Source organism: Lithohypha guttulata (assembly GCF_036872675.1).
Source record: "Lithohypha guttulata strain CCFEE 5908 chromosome Unknown scaffold_1, whole genome shotgun sequence".
Taxonomy (NCBI): Eukaryota; Fungi; Ascomycota; class Eurotiomycetes; order Chaetothyriales; family Trichomeriaceae; genus Lithohypha; species Lithohypha guttulata.
Genome location: NW_027042750.1, coordinates 5,076,253 through 5,092,752, shown reverse-complemented (window position 1 = coordinate 5,092,752; position 16,500 = coordinate 5,076,253). Strand labels below are relative to the sequence as shown.

General features: G+C 48.4%; 6 protein-coding genes across 6 annotated transcripts; 2 read left to right on the top strand and 4 right to left on the bottom strand.

Moving 5' to 3' along the window:
• Positions 1-563: 563 nt before the first annotated feature.
• On the bottom strand, positions 564-1,465 carry LTR64_001868 (uncharacterized protein; the record flags this gene model as incomplete). The annotated part of the gene is made up of 2 exons (XM_064896245.1): positions 564-621; positions 675-1,465. 2 exons carry the CDS (start codon positions 1,463-1,465, stop codon positions 564-566), a joined length of 849 nt encoding a protein of 282 aa, XP_064758932.1.
• Positions 1,466-2,286: 821 nt separating this feature from the next.
• LTR64_001867 (uncharacterized protein) lies at positions 2,287-3,660 on the bottom strand (the record flags this gene model as incomplete). The annotated part of the gene is given in 2 exon segments (XM_064896244.1): positions 2,287-2,459; positions 2,472-3,660. The coding sequence occupies 2 exon segments, from the start codon at positions 3,658-3,660 to the stop codon at positions 2,287-2,289; spliced, it is 1,362 nt and encodes a 453-aa protein (XP_064758931.1).
• Positions 3,661-3,988: 328 nt separating this feature from the next.
• Positions 3,989-5,104, bottom strand: LTR64_001866 (uncharacterized protein; the record flags this gene model as incomplete). Its single annotated transcript, XM_064896243.1, has 1 exon — positions 3,989-5,104. The coding sequence occupies one exon, from the start codon at positions 5,102-5,104 to the stop codon at positions 3,989-3,991; it is 1,116 nt and encodes a 371-aa protein (XP_064758930.1).
• Positions 5,105-9,352: 4,248 nt separating this feature from the next.
• LTR64_001865 (uncharacterized protein) lies at positions 9,353-11,560 on the bottom strand (the record flags this gene model as incomplete). Its single annotated transcript, XM_064896242.1, has 4 exons — positions 9,353-10,763; positions 10,807-11,171; positions 11,217-11,292; positions 11,340-11,560. The coding sequence occupies 4 exons, from the start codon at positions 11,558-11,560 to the stop codon at positions 9,353-9,355; spliced, it is 2,073 nt and encodes a 690-aa protein (XP_064758929.1).
• Positions 11,561-12,015: 455 nt separating this feature from the next.
• Positions 12,016-12,614, top strand: LTR64_001864 (uncharacterized protein; the record flags this gene model as incomplete). Its single annotated transcript, XM_064896241.1, has 2 exons — positions 12,016-12,323; positions 12,374-12,614. 2 exons carry the CDS (start codon positions 12,016-12,018, stop codon positions 12,612-12,614), a joined length of 549 nt encoding a protein of 182 aa, XP_064758928.1.
• A 1,161-nt stretch (positions 12,615-13,775) lies between these two features.
• Positions 13,776-16,126, top strand: LTR64_001863 (uncharacterized protein; the record flags this gene model as incomplete). The annotated part of the gene is made up of 2 exons (XM_064896240.1): positions 13,776-15,895; positions 16,045-16,126. The coding sequence occupies 2 exons, from the start codon at positions 13,776-13,778 to the stop codon at positions 16,124-16,126; spliced, it is 2,202 nt and encodes a 733-aa protein (XP_064758927.1).
• Positions 16,127-16,500: the final 374 nt, after the last annotated feature.

Below are 16,500 nucleotides of genomic sequence, written 5' to 3'. Positions count from 1 at the left end.
ACTTGCCGAGTCTTCAATTCTGCAGGAGCCACTGGCGCTCCCAGAGCCGCCAAAGTATCGAACTGCAGAAGTGTCGGATGCCGCGATGCAAAGGTGGGGGCGACAGATACAACGCGTTAGTGGATGGCAACGGAATGGTCATGGTAAAGGCCTTTCAGGTCAACCCTCAGGAACAGGAAGAGGCACTTCAGTTCCTCAAAACGGATGTGTACGAGGTAGTGCGATGTATGGTCGAATTCAAGGACGATGTGGTGCCCACCAAAGCCTCAGGATTCTGTTTTCGGTTTTGTGCCCCAACATGTTTGCTTGACTGAGAAGCCAGTACAAGTGGTAGAGGACAGCACGTTTTAGGAATGGTGTGGCGAACACGATACATAGTCTATAGCGGATTAGAGGTATGGCGTACTCCCAGATAAAGGAACACGGATTTCATGCGCTTATTAAGCCATACCACACACCATCGATTTAGAGTACAGAACTGTTCTCATGTCGACAGTATCCAATGGTGCTCGAAGTCCTCATCTGCACTACGTATCGAAAACGGAAGTGATAGCCGAGTGGAGTCAAAAGTGTAACTTGCATTTCTGCATCGTCGTTTGCTCTGAAATACACGTGCACTCTCTGTTCTGCAATTGACTTATTGGCATCGAGCTTACCACATCCCTCCAGCTTACGGATTATAGATCATGCCCCAGACCTTGACGCCCTCTCCTCCTTGAGTGGGCCAACCTCTACTATCGACCTTATCCTGACCCACAGCAACCTCCTCCACTGCCTTGAATCCCCAGCTCAGAAACTCGTTCTTAGATTCCAAAGAGCTGGCCTCCAAGAAAATGGGCACGTCAGCGCTCTTCGCTTTGTCCAGGTAGACACCCACAGCCTCTTTTGCGGCGCGCGCAGCCTCTTCTTTCGGCACACTGGTATCCAGGACCAACAGCGCAAGATGGAAGAACGTCCTAACCTCTGTGTTGGCGTCCTTGTTGAACTGCGTCGGATACGGATCCATTGAAGGACCAGATGATGCCTGCGATGGTGAAGCTGGAGTATCCCACTGATGTGGTCCGCTCTCTGGTATGGCCATGTGCTTGGCCTTCAACTCTCTTGCGACCGCTCGATACTGCGACAGGATTGGTCCTGGTTGTTTTCGCGCTTGCGCAGGAGGAGTACCGCTAAAATCGGGCGGCTCGAAGAGGACGGCCGCAAGTGGTCTGGAAGAGGAAGACGAGGATACTGTTGTGAGCAGGACATTCGCCTTGAATGCGGCTGGCAAGCCTAGGCTGAAATGCTTCCTCAGACGATCTGAGGACAGCTGCCTGTACTCTGTGCCCGGTGTCACGCCGTCGATTTCTGTTATGAAGGCCGTGGTGAGTGGGACACTCTGATAGGATGTCGATAGTAGGTCGAGGAAGGTCTCGAGATCTTCCTCAGTAGGCGTGGCTGTAGTACGGACCCTGAGATCTGCCATGGTTACAGTATAAAGCTTCGTCGCGTTTGATTCGTGCTACGTATGCTCACGCGTTACAGAGCAACACTGTGGTAGTCAGAGAATATTATACTTTCCACTGGCTCTAATATATGCTACAATAATTTGAATCCTCGTTCAAGTTCAACGTCGTAGTAAGCAGCAACAATAGCACATGCACCTCTCCGCAGCTGAACGGCCTCTGGCCCAACCCATTGGTGGCATGACTGGCTGACGTACCAACTGCGCATTTGGTTAGTCTTCGTGAATTTCTGGGAGATCAACAGGGCGGGGATTGCCTTTTTCAGGAACACGGAAGATTTGCTTTGCGACTTACCGGACGACTACTTGGGCATAGATAGCTACTACTACCTCATGTAGACCTCGATGAAATACCTAGTTCCGAACACCGAAAAGAATATGTACTGAGCCTCACAGTGAGTTGTCAGCTTAAGACACATGCGGAAGTTCCTGACAGCGTTCATCCCGCTTCTCGTGTCTTATCTATACTACCTATCCGGTAATCGAGAGCAACGAGTTCTTTACCTTGTCTGCACGAGCGGCGCTTTCTGGAAAAGAAAATTCAACCATTGGCTTTACTGTCGCTGGACTGATACATCACGGAAACCTACGAGGATGCAATCAATCGACAGCCGAAGCATTAGAGGTAGGTCATGGAGAAGTTCGTTGATTCTTCTTATGGTAGAGGCAGAAGCCATGAATATGTTGCTCAAGGTAATTCCACTCGCATCGTGGCCATGTGATACGGACATTAACACTGTGTGCTGGCCCATGTCAGGATTGCTAGCTACGCTCTATATTACTCATCCGACATATGTTGCATACTGCTTGAACTGCTCATCCTCACGCATCTGTTCCATGTCATCCTGCCTCAGGCATACGGTAGCAGTTAGACTGCCGCTCTTGTCCTTGGGCATCAAGTACACCAGGCCCGGCCATGGATTCACATTCGGCCGCCTTGCTGCGTCAGGCACACCTAGCAACGAACCAAAAGACACCTGACAGACTTGTATCTCGGCATAAGAACTCAAGATGAGATCTGTATCAGCGTCCAAGCTGGCACCATAACCGATCATGGTCTTGTCTGTGGTCGGTCGCTCTAGCATTGTGGCCATAGCTTGTACATGGAATTTGAGAGTATCTGTGTCTTGCAGTGCTTGCCGAAGTTTTCCGGCGACAGTGCTCAATGGTAGTTTGTAGACGTCCACCTCGTGCGTGTGTGCCGACCCTGTGAAGTGGCCCATGTAGCCATCGCTGAGGCCAAAGAGTCGTCGTGCACTGAGCTGGCGATTGATTTCGCTTTCGACGTTCGTGCCTAGTCGGGCTGCTCGGGCGGCTGTCACACGCTGCCAGAAGAAAGAGCTGACAGCGTCGTTAGTGGTGATATAGGGGACAATGTCTTGCTTGCTAGCTTGTGTTTTCAGGTCGTTCAAGGCATGAGCACTAATAGTGATGTTCGCCCATACTGGTGGGAATTGTGGACCTCGAGCCGCGCCTGTCACATCTCGCGATCGAAAGATGAAATATCGTGCTTCTGGCCCAGGCTCGTATTCGTCACCGAGCAGGGTCACTGAGTGCAGGCGAGACTGGTTGGCTTCTACAATATCCTTTTCAGAAAAATCTTCATCACGGCAGGCCTTGGCAAATAAGCATATTGTTTGTCCGAGACCATTCATGTCCATTGTGGTGTGGTTGGAGGCGAAGGTCAGTATAAGACCGCCCTTCACGAACGTAGCTTGCACGGCGAGGACACGTGCTGGTCGATCGGCCGACTCTTCATAGGCTCTTGGAGCTGTGTAGAAGAGAGGTAAGTCGTCCTCTGGCACAAGGATGTTCGGTTCAAGGTGTTTGATGGGGTAACCACCTTCGGCGAGGTCGGCCATTGAGGGAAAGGTGTCACCATCTTTAAGATCTCGGGTAGCAAGCTGAACGCTGTCTGATAGCGGCACAATCTTAGTCCTGCCCCAATTGGTCTTGGTTTGACCTTGATATACAACTTGAGCTTTGAGGTAGGGAACTGCATTCGATAATTTATTTAATCCATCTCGCAAGCCTGCAACAATTTCTCTGATATCTTGGCTGGCGTCCAGAGTGAAGAAGAGTGAAAGTAGAGTGTATCTCTTCACCATGGGCACATTGCCGAAGATGTCCTGAAGGTGAGAGAAATCGGCTGCCATACTTTGATGAGGTCTGAAACATTAGTCGGGGTGAATGTAGGATGCCAGATGAGTTGATTTAGAATGGCAGCAAGTGGTAGTCTCGCAAGATGCCCAGACGCTCGATCTTGCACAACTTGAACTTGATCTTGTCCCATATACCTAAATAGGTCTAGCGTGAGAACACCTGATTTGATTCACTGACTCAGCTGGAACGTACAGAAGAAAGACGATCCTGGGCACCCTAGGATTATCAGATCAAGATTGTTCGAGTGGTGGCGAGGTCCGTCGACGGAAAACAACCTGATTCAAGAAGTGGACTTGAAATTTGGCCTCTGTTATGCAAGTGTCACTCCTGCAATTTATCGTCTTCCGCTCGTTCTTCATCGGGCCTCCTGGTCCTGACACCTAGCAGTTTCTCAGAGTTCTTGTAACCAACCATATCAATCGTCTCTTGATCACACAGACCACTGCTCAGCAGGTCATTCATCCACTTCTTTCCTGACTCGTTCTGCGCAAATGGATAATCAACGCTGAAAAGTATATGGTCTTTCTTCGTGTTCGCTAAGATGCATCGTAATGGGTCTAGACTCCAAATACCACTAGTTGTGATCCACAAATTCTCATCATAGACAGTCTTGAAATTACGCCGTAGGGGCGGATCGTTCCACCTCGGACTTAGCTGGATTGTGCGGTCGAGCATAAATGGTATCATCTCGCCGAAGTGTCCAACGATGAGCTTTAGACGAGGAAACTTGTCGAACGTGCCAGACGCGAAAAGCTTGAAAATGTGCATCGCTACATCGGAGTGCCAGCCCCAAGAGCTAGCCATGAGAGATTCAACAGCACTTCCGCTCAGGACAGTAGCTTCGTCGATGCCGCCGTTCGTGCCGTTCCCATCTGGCTTGAGATCGGGAAACACGCCCTTTCGCTGCTGTTCGGTCGACCATGTAGGGTGAATATAGATCGGAACCCCAAGCGATTGCACTGTATACCAGAATGATCTGTAGGAAGGACCTTCGTAGGTAGTGCCGTTAGCGTGGTTGTCAATTAGTGCGCCCACGAATCCGAGCTCTTCCACACAATACGCGAGCTCTTTAGCTGCCTCGTCGGGTTCGTTCATAGGTAAGACTGCAAATCCCGCAAAGCGTTCACGTGTTTCTGCTGAGGTACATATGGCTTCGTGAAGCTGTAGATTAGCTGCACGGCAATCAGACGGAGATAATATAGGCTGTGTAGGTCCGTGGGAGATGATTTGCATCGTAATGTCATTCTTGTTCATCGACTCGAGACGGAGTGACCCAAGATCCTTGAGCTTATCAAGAAGGCCTGGTATGTTCTTAAGTTGCTCATTGTACCGTTGTGCCGATGGTGCTTCTGATGCTGCAACGGAGAAGAAATGCTCTTCGAGAGTGATTAGTGGCGGGAAACGTAGCTTGTCGGATTCAGCATGGATAGATGTCATGGTTTAGATTAGTGAGAATTCGACACGAAGAATAGATCAAAAGAGAATGGAGTGCCACAGTATGTGAATGACCCTCACTATATCGCTTATTGTGTGCTCTTGAGTTGCACCTCACCAAATATGTGGAGGTTGGAAGCACGTCACTGGTAGCAGGAATTAACCAGGCTTGATGACAGTCAAGAATGAGAATTCCTGTTCACGTTGAGGGATGAATACTGTAAATTCATAGAGGTTCAGGGTCTGGCGGAAAGTTAAATTGTAATGGACGGACGGCCATGGCTACCGAAAACACTAAAGCGTGGAACCTCAGACACCTAGTCTGAGAAGGGTGCAGTATTGATCAAAGACGTTCTGAAAAGCAGAGCTACATATCCAGACACATTATCGTATCGCTTTTCCATCCTTGAGTCGATTGTAGAAAGACGGTAACCAATATTTTTGATACAAAGTTTCAGAAGGCTTGTCCACTATCTCATCAAACCAAGCCTCAAACATCTATTCTCTTCCTCTTTGTACCCGCCATGATATGCTCTATTGACTCGGCGCGCCTCTTCACAAGATGTGTTCGTAGCTGCTCGTTTGTTGCTTTCATTTTCTCTTGGTCGATCTTGAGAGGCCTGGGCAACGTGAATACTTTCCATCCATGCTTGTGCTCATGCAGTCTGGCACATCGGCCAGGAGCATGTGATCGGGGATCGAGTCGACCATTCGGGTTACAGTGTACAGAAACTTTATATGGCCTTTCAATAACCAATGTGTGCACTTTATCGGTCGACATCATGGTCTGCTTCCTTCTAAACTCCCAGTATCCTGTTTGCAGCTGCAAGAATTCTTCACGGTGTGGGTTACTCAGCTCCTCCTCGGTGAAGTAATAGTTCATCCAGCGACGTAACACATCGTTTGCAGCTACTTTCGCAACCGCACGTAACGATCTTTCGGTCGCGACGATTTGTCTAACGTGTTGCCGTAAGGTGTCTCTGTGTTTGACGTTCATACCGGTAGCAAGTTCCTTCGCGATGCAGGTACGGAGAGGAAGTAGACTCAGATTAAGCATCATCGATCGTCCATCGGGTTGTGTCTTAATAGCACGTTCCCAGTCGCAGAATGCAAGCAGTAGCATATCGTATTGATAGTCCATCATGTGTCCCATCTTCGACCTAACAGTAGATGAGATTTTGTTGAACACAGGCGATCCGGCGTGCCATGCAATCCGTTCCAGAATCTCAGCAGGTAACCGATCGAAGTGCGTCGAGCATTGCCTATATCTTCGAGGAAATTTTGGTAAATTCTCCATGACATCAGCACTGGTGTTGGTCTGTTGTAGTGAAGCTCTGCTCGGTATTGAACTGTGGCTATCAGAGATGTATTGTGTATCCGTCCAGCACCACAGCTTTCGAGCAGGACTGAGATGGATAAGCATGAAACATTTCGAGGACACAAGCAGCAACCAGATGTATTTTATAGACTGAGAGGCAGCAGCCTTCGAAGAAAGTGGTACGACTAACGTATTCAACATGGTTGAGGACCTGTCGCGAGGGAGCCACTTTCATATTGCAGTCGGGAAAAATCCCCGCCATTGCAACAAAAAACACATACTATCTAGCAGAAAAGTCTGCTAGAGCGTATAATCTCGTCATCTCAGGTCCTCAACCATGTTGAACACGTCGTGACCCAGACACTGTCGAGGAATAGAGCAGCGCCAGATTGGGCACGTCCAGCTGTGGCATTCCACGAGAGTCGTCATATTATACTCGATCTAGTCGTCTAAGTTGATCCACATGAACTTGTAAATTATCATAGAATGAGTTTGGCAACGAGGAAAACGTTAGAATGAGCGATGGTGATCGATGGCTGAGCTGCCATTCTTCCAACCCTTACTAACCAGTTTGGGCTTAGTGGCTTTCAGATCTCAGTGCCAAATTCCTCCAGCACTCCAGTCCTCTCCACTCAACATCTCAGAATCTTGTAGCGATGAAGCATCGTAGATTTCAAGTATCTCAATTGACCAAGGTGCTTCTACGACAATCGGAGGTGGCGAGCGCACTTTCGGCTTGATTGACGATGCTACTCAAGAAACGCTATCCCTGGATGAGGGTCGTAAAGAGCCATATCAGATCAAGTATTGTGACTTGGCAGAATATCGAAGCCTGGCCGGTGTACGTAGGACAGGTATAAGATGGACAATTCTCGTGCTCTGCTTGTGAGGATCTTTATCTTCTGATACCCAAGAACATAGGCCAAGTACATGATGACCTCGAAGTCATCCCCTATGATGCTACGAGGCCAAGACATCACAAGGCCGCCTCATTCGCCCCGAAGACATGGTTGTCTTACAACCCTCTCATTCAGAGATGCATCGAAAAGGAATCTCACAGTCTGCGATGCAGAAATGACTGAGAGATAGCGGGTTTGAACCGACGTAGGTACTTGTGATTCCAGTGAGTAGTATTGACAATATGAGAAGGTCAAAACAACTATGGACTGAGATGGGCCAATGGAGCTTGGACCAGTGGGCTCATATTGGTGGTTGACGAATGTTCACCACGTTGCAGTCTCAAAACAAGAAGTCGGGCCTTCATTCTCAAGGCAGATGAAGGATCATCCTCATCATCACAATATCGCACACGTTCTTCAGAGGAACACAACGACCTTTTAGATTCGATCTCGGCTGAATACAACAGACTCATTTTCTCTTACCGCACTCTCGTCTGCCACAAGCCAGGCATACGTATATCGTTTTCATCAATAAACGACTGCCTTCATTGCGGAATCCCACCTTCACTGCAACCACAAATACCCGAACACTCAGACTTTTGCCTCAAATTTCTACGGTAGTGTATCCTAGTTGGTTAAGGTTCGTCTACAATTTCAACAACTAATGATTTCTTACTGCATAACTTGGTTATTTCATTCTCGATTCAATACCTGTCAGGTTCGTCTGGAAGGATCTGATTGAGTTACGTGGGCCCGGCCGAGACGTGTTCGCAACCGCTTACCTCACTGGCAAGCGTGTTTGCCTTTGAGTTGTGACAATACTATTGTCCACAGCGAATTTACCAAGATCACGAGACAATCCCTGTCTTGTGGTCGACGCGAATGGTATACGAAGTGGCTAGATGCTCACTACCATACCTACCGATTTCGATTCCAGCTTCTAGGAGTTTGGATGAACGAACGAACACATTAGGGAGGGAAGACCCTTTGAGCTCATATGAGTTCAGCTACCATCCTGCGATCCAGAGCGCAAATGGCTAGTATCATCCATTTACCATGTTGAGTCCTGGATGAGATCGTCGAATTATGTGTACGGAGGGGTCAGTCGAACAGATGAAGATCCTCGGTTCAAGTCCGAGCACTACTTTCTTTTTTCACTTTTTTCACTTTTTTCACGCTTGAGTCATTCTACCTCTCTTACGTCTCTTTCAAGTGGCTCTCGCTCTTAGCTTCAGCTATACTGTAACCTTTTTAATTTTCTCGTAGCAGTCAGAGTGTTGGATTCAGGTCAATTATCGAAGAATAAACTCGTCGACGGATGGTATAGTAAGTCGTACTCGAAGAATTACGAAGTATCGTAGAGTGCGGCACGTGGTAGGAAATGAAGATATCTGCACTTAAGAAAAGAGGGAGAGGAGAGCAAAAAAGAATGATGGCACCCGGATTTGAACCGAGGACCTCCGCCTGCGGTGAAGTCGAGCTTCGGCGGTTTCTGAAGACATGAGAAGGGACGCAATCCTTGTGAGCAACATGGGACTTATATCTTTCGGAAGGTACATCAGCGAAGAGAACGCGGATGCTGAGCTCATCTGAACCTTTGGGCCTTTCCTCCCTTGTTAGACCTGACTCTCACTCGCAAGTGGAAGCCATGGTATCTGCGTCGCCATTGCGTCGCTGCTGAGGCGTGATGCCTTTGTCGTCATTGTAGACGTCTTGATTAAGGTTGATATCCGCGAAGGATACGTTTGTCGTGAAGGTTGAAGCCTCGAACAGGCTATTATGTTTGCCCATATAACCGTAGTATTGAATCACAAGAACGCAATCACAACCCATATGATGAGATTCCACCTTGCTGTTGAACAATACAGCGACGTCTTACCACTAGACCATGCCATCAATTTGGTGGACAAGTGCTGCTGGGCTGACTTATTAGTGATTGATGTGCGGTGTTTGCTGCAATCAGAAGTACGAGTGCGGGAAGTGACAGAAGTGTATGAACAAACTTGTATCGTGCCAGCGACTTTTTCCTTGGCATCACAACAACAAATCTCCATTTGCTGAACCGACCACAGGTCGATATACCTGCTCTGGAGCGTTCTGGTTCACTACGTATCCGGTATCTGGCATGCCACCTGTGGTCGGACTCGAAAAGTTGTCGGCTGAATTATCGCTCAATGTCAAGTTTTTGAAATACTCATCGGCGGCATTGATCGCGGCCTGATGCCCGTTCGTGTGCCCATTGGCCAAGCTTGGACTACTTAGATCGGTCGTGTTCACTGCGGAGACGAACTCTTCTTTCCGTCGTTGCAGTGCTGGCGATTGCGCTAGTTTTCGTGGTCGGGCTGAGCGGAAGACTTGCTGTACTGGCTTAAGGTAAATAGTTGCCAGTGTACCAATGTTGAGGCATAGCTCTTCTAACGTCGCTGGATCGAGTTTCTCGTTCTCAGCAGTAATTGGTGGCTTCTCTCCCATCACTATCGTCTTGGCTGTTGCTGGATCTGTTGATAAGAGACGCCAGTACATGAAACCTCTATCACGAAGGTCTGGATCATCTGCGCCTTCGGTACACCACTTCAGAACCTGCGGCACAAGAGATGAGCCCTTGGTTGGCCGTTGTATGAACAACTTGACAGTCGCTGTCAGGAGGGCAAGCTGCACCTCGACAGGTTCTTCGTGAAACGTGGCAAGATAGTCTTGTAGGAGTGAATCAGCATTTTCTATTCGGTCTGCATATTGACCTATGATCCAAATAATGGCTGACTTCGCTTCTGGTTCGTCAAGGTCATCAATTTGACGGATGACCGTGGATATGATTGCTTCATATTGATTCGGATATTTGCGGAAGATGTTTTTAATGACCACTGTTGCTTCCTGCACGATATACGGGATTTTAGCGTTAACCAAGCTCAATAAAGTGTCGATACATTGCCTGGCAGCAGGCTCGATCTTGATGGCAAGCTTTCCGATGGCTCGTACAGCCTTCCGCACAAACTGGACGTCGATTTCTGTAGCATACTCTTGCAGCTCATTGAGCACGACTGAGATGTTGTCCTTAGTGGCCAGCATGAATATGAGTTCGAGCTTAGTGACTTTGACATAGATTGGATCGTTGTATTTGCAAAAGAAAACTCGAATATCGTTCTGCAACACTTCTGGGCGCTGCTGTAGGATAAGGATACAATTTCGTAACGTCAAATACTGTATTTCTGAGGGCTTGGATAGGAGAGTGATGAGTGGTGGTGACAGCTTCTTACATAACGAATCGATCTGCTTCGCGTCTGAGATGTAGTTCATGAGGTAGAAGATGACTCGAACAGTAGTAAGAACAACTGCAGAATTGGAATGTGATAATCTGGGTGTAATTCGATCGGCGAGCAGTGCAGCTTCGTCGGATGCTTGAGGAACGTAAGACATAAGCGCTTCCATGATGTACGCTTGTGACCATCTGTGATTGTTAGTAGGATTCTCTAGATAGATAGTCTACTGACTCGTTGCAGTCCGACAATATGGACACAGATTTCGAAGCGCTAGAATAATCGATGGTCAACTTGATGTTCTCGCTTCGCTCCCAGATATCCTGCAAAGCAGACAAAGCCGTGGCCACGACTGTAGGATTCTCGTCCTTGAGCATGCGATTGAGCCTGTCAATCAGGTCCGAACCTTCGACTAATTTTTTGTCATGGTCATAGAGCTTTGCCACGGTGATAGCCGCAGTTTTTCGCACGTAAGGATCACTATCAGCCATCAATTGCTTGAGCGGCCCAACAGTGCCCTCAACGAATTCTCGAACATGAATATATGATATGGTGCGAAGTGCCAAAGCTCTGGTCAAGGGATTTGAATCGTCGAGATCCTGCAGAGATTAGCATTTCTCTGTGGGTTCCAGCGCGTGTCCTACCTCTTGCAGCACCGGTAGTGCCTGTAGAGCAATCTCTGGCTTGATTCGAGCGTAATTCTGAAGGTAAAGAAAGCACCTGGCAGTGTGAGCATTCTTCTCCCCGACACAAGATACAACACAAACATCTTTTTGATTTCCAGCGACGGAATTTGCATACAGCCGATAATATCTGGAAAGAGTGCCACCATGTCGTTGTTACTCATGGTCATGTTGGCCACGATCTTCTTGAGAGCAGTCTTCTTGGCCAGGTGGTTCTTGTCCTTCTTGCCATTGTTCTGTAGTTCAGCCCGCAGCTCAGCGACTTTGCCGCGGGCGAATAATTTGGCATCGCCAGTATTCGACATATTAACAACTTGAAGCTGACTCGAGTTGTTGGACAACTAGGGGTTCACAGCCAAGAACATTGTTGTTGGCGCCAGCAATATTGCTTCACTCAACCCTACGCTTCCAAAGAAGTCCTTTTCGTGGATAAGAGGCAGTCTGATAGGGCCGACTTGACGCTAAAACATCTTCGAACAAACAATATTTCGTGCTAACAACCTTGCTGTCGCTGAATTGAGTTTCTGCGAAAGTCATTGCCAGAGGCTGGTCGATTGCCCTCGAAAGACAAGTTGCCGTGATTACCAAATAAAGTGAGAATATAAGCGGCAGGAACTTTCACACGACAAAGTTGCCTACGTCGTCGCTCTCACGTACCAGCGTTCAAGGATTGAGAAAGTGCACAGTTTGTTGTTGTTACTAACTACACGCCACCCGCGACTCTCTACTGATCGATCTGGACGCAAACTGTGCCCGCACAATGTCCGAGAAAGAGATCCCTCCACCACCACGATGGGTGGTCGAACTCAATAGTCCGCCTCCATCTCGCTCGAAGAGTGCGTCCAGCTTACCGGACCCTCCTGGCTTCCTATCTTCGAAGGCGGTCTCCAAGAAATCTGAACAGAAGACACGCAAGCCGCCTACACAAGAAGAGATGGATACATTAAAGCTCAAGAAGTCGTGGGAGATTGCACTAGGACCAGCCAAACAGTTGCCCATGCAGGCAATCATGGGTTACATGTCGGGCAACAGCTTGCAGATATTCAGCATCATGATGGTGTTCATGCTGTAAGTCGACCTGCGATCAGTTCAGAGACTTATTGGCTGACAATGACTAGGTTCAAAGGTCCTCTACAGGCAATTGCGCAAACTAATTCCACTTTTGCACGACTCGAAGGGGAAAACACGAGAAGTCAGATGTTGGGCGTGAAAGCTGTGTATGTGTTGATGAACTGTCTCCTACTCGCCTTGGGTATATGGAAGGTCAACGCTATGGGACTACTGCCTACAACGAGGAGTGATTGGCTTGCATGGGAGTACGCGCGGACGCCACTGGAACGAGCTTATTTCCCACGCTGAACGACATACGAGTTAGTTCAATAGAATAAAAAGAAAGGAATTCATGTATAAAGACCAGACCAATCTCACCACGGCATGCAACTCACTCTGCTTATGATTTGTCCATCGTTCCTAACGGCAAGAGAACATTTCCTCCTGGTTGACCAGCACCAGCTCACAATGTAACAACGCGTACAGAGTCAACCGTTCCATCGTTCCAGAATGGGTGACCAGGGTGATCACTCAATCTGGAATGTTTGAACCAGCGATGGATCACCGAAATAGCTCGTTTACATGGATAAGATCGAAGTGCTCTCCATTCGCTAGCTGGACCGGTATGGTCGAACATCAACTTCGTCCTTCTCGTCAGCCAAATGGGTCGAGCAGAGAATCTTGAAGGAGATACAATAAAAAGATTGAGTAATCAACTACGGGTTCTCCATATTTTGTAATACTGTTCGGATGGCATAGTTGTTCTGCATAAAGGAACGGACTGGTTCAGAGACACCTATGCAAATTCTTGTAGCCAACTAAGTCCGATGTCGCGTCCTGCGTTCCTTCTGTACATGAGAACGTGGCCTACTCGCATTCAGTTCTGGGGTAATCGTGCCAGGATACTGAAGGTTGAGTGATTTATCTTATCAATCTAATCAGCTGAGACCCCAAACTTGGAAATCAGGGTGCTGCTTGCCAGCAATCGATTGGCTAGAGCGTAGAGGCTCGGGTCGAAAAAGTTTAGATCTGCTTGCATTAGGCAGCCCATTGCGGGCTTGGGCCCAATTGCAGGCGTCATATCCCACACAAGGTGCAGCTGCGGTTTCATTTAGTCCAGTTCAGGCGTGGAAAGCTGTCAAGGTATGCAGGTGTGGCATCGCGCGACAGTCACAGTCGCCATGTTCGCATCATGATTTTTGACCTTGTATGGAGAGTTCAAAGGCAGCTAATTGTACCTCCGGATTGAGCTTGCATCCTCCATCGTTTGAACTGCAGTCCATCAATACCGACACCGCAGCCCCAGAACATTCACAAGATGTTTGTCGGAGTACAGATGGTACTTTCTCTACGTACACGAGACAGTTGCACCGCCTTGAGACGCAGGTGACCACCCCTCCTAGCTCTTCGACTGCCTTCTCTTCAGATGCTGCCTCGGCCAGCCTGTGGTCGACAATCTGGTCAGCCATTATGTCTAGAAACCCTCTCCTGATCCGCTCCTCGCCTGCTCTAGGAACTGGCTCTTATGGTGCTGTGCCTATTCAGAGCGAATCGTTCGAGTCGTCCGGCGACGAGATTGCACAAGAACGCAGAACACGAAGAAGGAGGAAAAGCGTTCCTGCCCACGACGATGTGACGTTTGATGCTGATGCAGAGACACTGGCCAGGCGGGAAACAACCTCTTCCGAATATGCGCGACCCTCCAGACGTCGAAAATCTGAAGGTACAGAAATCGGTATGGGCATAGACAACAAAGCATCCTTCGCTATGCCCGTCGAAACTACTGGCCGCCGTGACAATTCGTCAAGCTCAAGTGCCCTCAATACAGACAGTGACGACGAAGACGATACTCTCAAAGCAGATAACTCCCCTTATGCTGAAGTAAGAGCATCGGTTCCGAACACGGACAACACCACTCTGTCCATAAACACTCCGCGAATGTGGTTTCTGTCAATGTTCTTTGCCGTGGGAGGCTCAGCTACAAATCTATTCTTCTCGCTGAGATATCCAAGCGTCGCCATCACTCCAGTCATTGCACTCGTGCTTGTCCATCCTCTTGGTAGAGCCTGGGACCTGATACTTAAACACAACGACGATCCCGATGTGTCTTTCGTCTGCGGAGATCGTCAAGGGCAACGGGACGAGCAACGCTCATGGTTGCAGAATTTCAGATTATGGCTAGCACAAGGCTCATGGAACGAAAAGGAACACGCTTGTGTCTACATTAGCAGCAACGTCTCCTTCGGCTTCGCTTTCGCTACCGACGTTATTGTAGAGCAACACAAGTTTTACAAGCAGCCTGTCCCCATCCTCTACCAGCTTTTGCTGACTATTTCGACTCAAATTCTGGGTTATGCCTTTGCTGGATTGACTCGAAGGTATCTCGTCAGACCTGCTGCAATGATCTGGCCCGGCACCTTGATGTCCACTGCCATGTTTAGTACCATGCACACGAACGAGAATAAAACTGCAAATGGCTGGACCATTTCGCGATACCGCTTCTTCGTCTATATTTGGGCTGCTGCCTTTGCCTGGTACTTCCTTCCGGGCTTGCTCATGCCTGCCTTGAGCTATTTCAACGTCATCACCTGGTGCTTTCCCAAGAACGTGGTCGTGGCCAATCTTTTCGGTGTGACATCTGGCCTGGGCATGTTCCCACTCACCTTCGACTGGGCTCAGATTGCATACATTGGTTCACCTCTACTAACTCCGTGGTGGGCTGCTGCGAATGTCATCGGTGGTTTAGCACTAGTCATGTGGGTTGTTGCGCCAATTCTGTATTACAGTAATGCTTTGTACTCGGCATATATGCCCATGTTGTCCTCGATGGTCTTCGATAATACAGGACAGCAATACGATGTGAGCAAGGTTCTCACCAAGGATTTTCTCTTCGACAAAGAAGCCTACGACAGATATTCTCGGGTGTACATGCCGATTACATATGTCTTGTCATACGGCGTACAGTTTGCCGCTTTGTCTGCACTGGTGACTCATACAATATGCTGGCATGGTCGCGATATCTGGAAGCAGTCAAAACAAGCTTATCGCGAGAGAGATGAGAAGCGCGATCTGAATGGTTATGCGCCTATACCACACAATGACAATGCCTTACAGTCCACGAGTCTGCCTGCACACGAAAACAGCGGAGAGGATATTCATTGCCGTCTTATGCGACACTATGAGGATGTTCCGATGTGGTGGTATCTGCTCACTTTCTTAAGTATGCTTGCGATAGGCATCTTCGTTGTTGAGCATTATCCAGTACATCTGCCGTGGTATGGTCTCCTCCTCGCGCTTGGCATAACCACTGTCCTGTTCATTCCTGTGAGTATCGTCATGGCTATCACAAATCAGCACAGCAGTCTGTATCTTATCTGTCAACTGATATGTGGTGTTGTGTTTCCCGGCCGTCCAGTCGCTAACATGGTCTTCGTCACCTATTGCTATATCAGCTCGGCTCAAGGTGTCAAATTCTCATCCGATCTCAAGCTTGGTCATTACATGAAGATACCTCCAAAGTTGTTGTTCAAGGTCCAGATGGCAGCTACACTCGTGTCGAGCGTTGTGCAAATCGTCGTGTTGAATTGGATGTTTGTCAACATTCCTGGTATCTGCACCCCTGAAGCGATCAATGGCTTTAATTGTCCAATAGCACGAGTCCACTTCAACGGGAGTATTCTTTGGGGCGTAGTTGGACCTCAGCGATTTTTTGGACCTGGAGCTCTCTACAGGCATCTAGTTTGGGCGTTTCTCATTGGAGCAGTGAGTCCGGTCGTGTTATGGATGGTCAGCAGACGAAGAAAGAAGAGCATACTCCGTAAGGTGAATCTACCAGTTCTCTTCGGAAGCCTGTCTTGGATTCCACCAGCCACAGGTCTCAATTTCTCAATCTGGGCCGTTGTGTGCTTCAGCTTTAATCATATTGTCAGAAGAAGAGCATCTGCTTGGTGGGGAAAGTATACTATGACCTTGTCAGCTGCTCTTGACTCCGGTCTGGCATTCTCTCTAGTTGTGATATTTTTTGGTGTGATATACCCTGGCCTCGCGAAAAACTTCAAATGGTGGGGCACAGACATATACAGACAGGGTTGTGATTGGAAAGCTTGTGCTTATTTGACATTGCGACCTGGAGAGACATTTGGACGTTGAAGTATGAGTAGCACACTGACTATCCCAGCTACTGACGATGTTCATG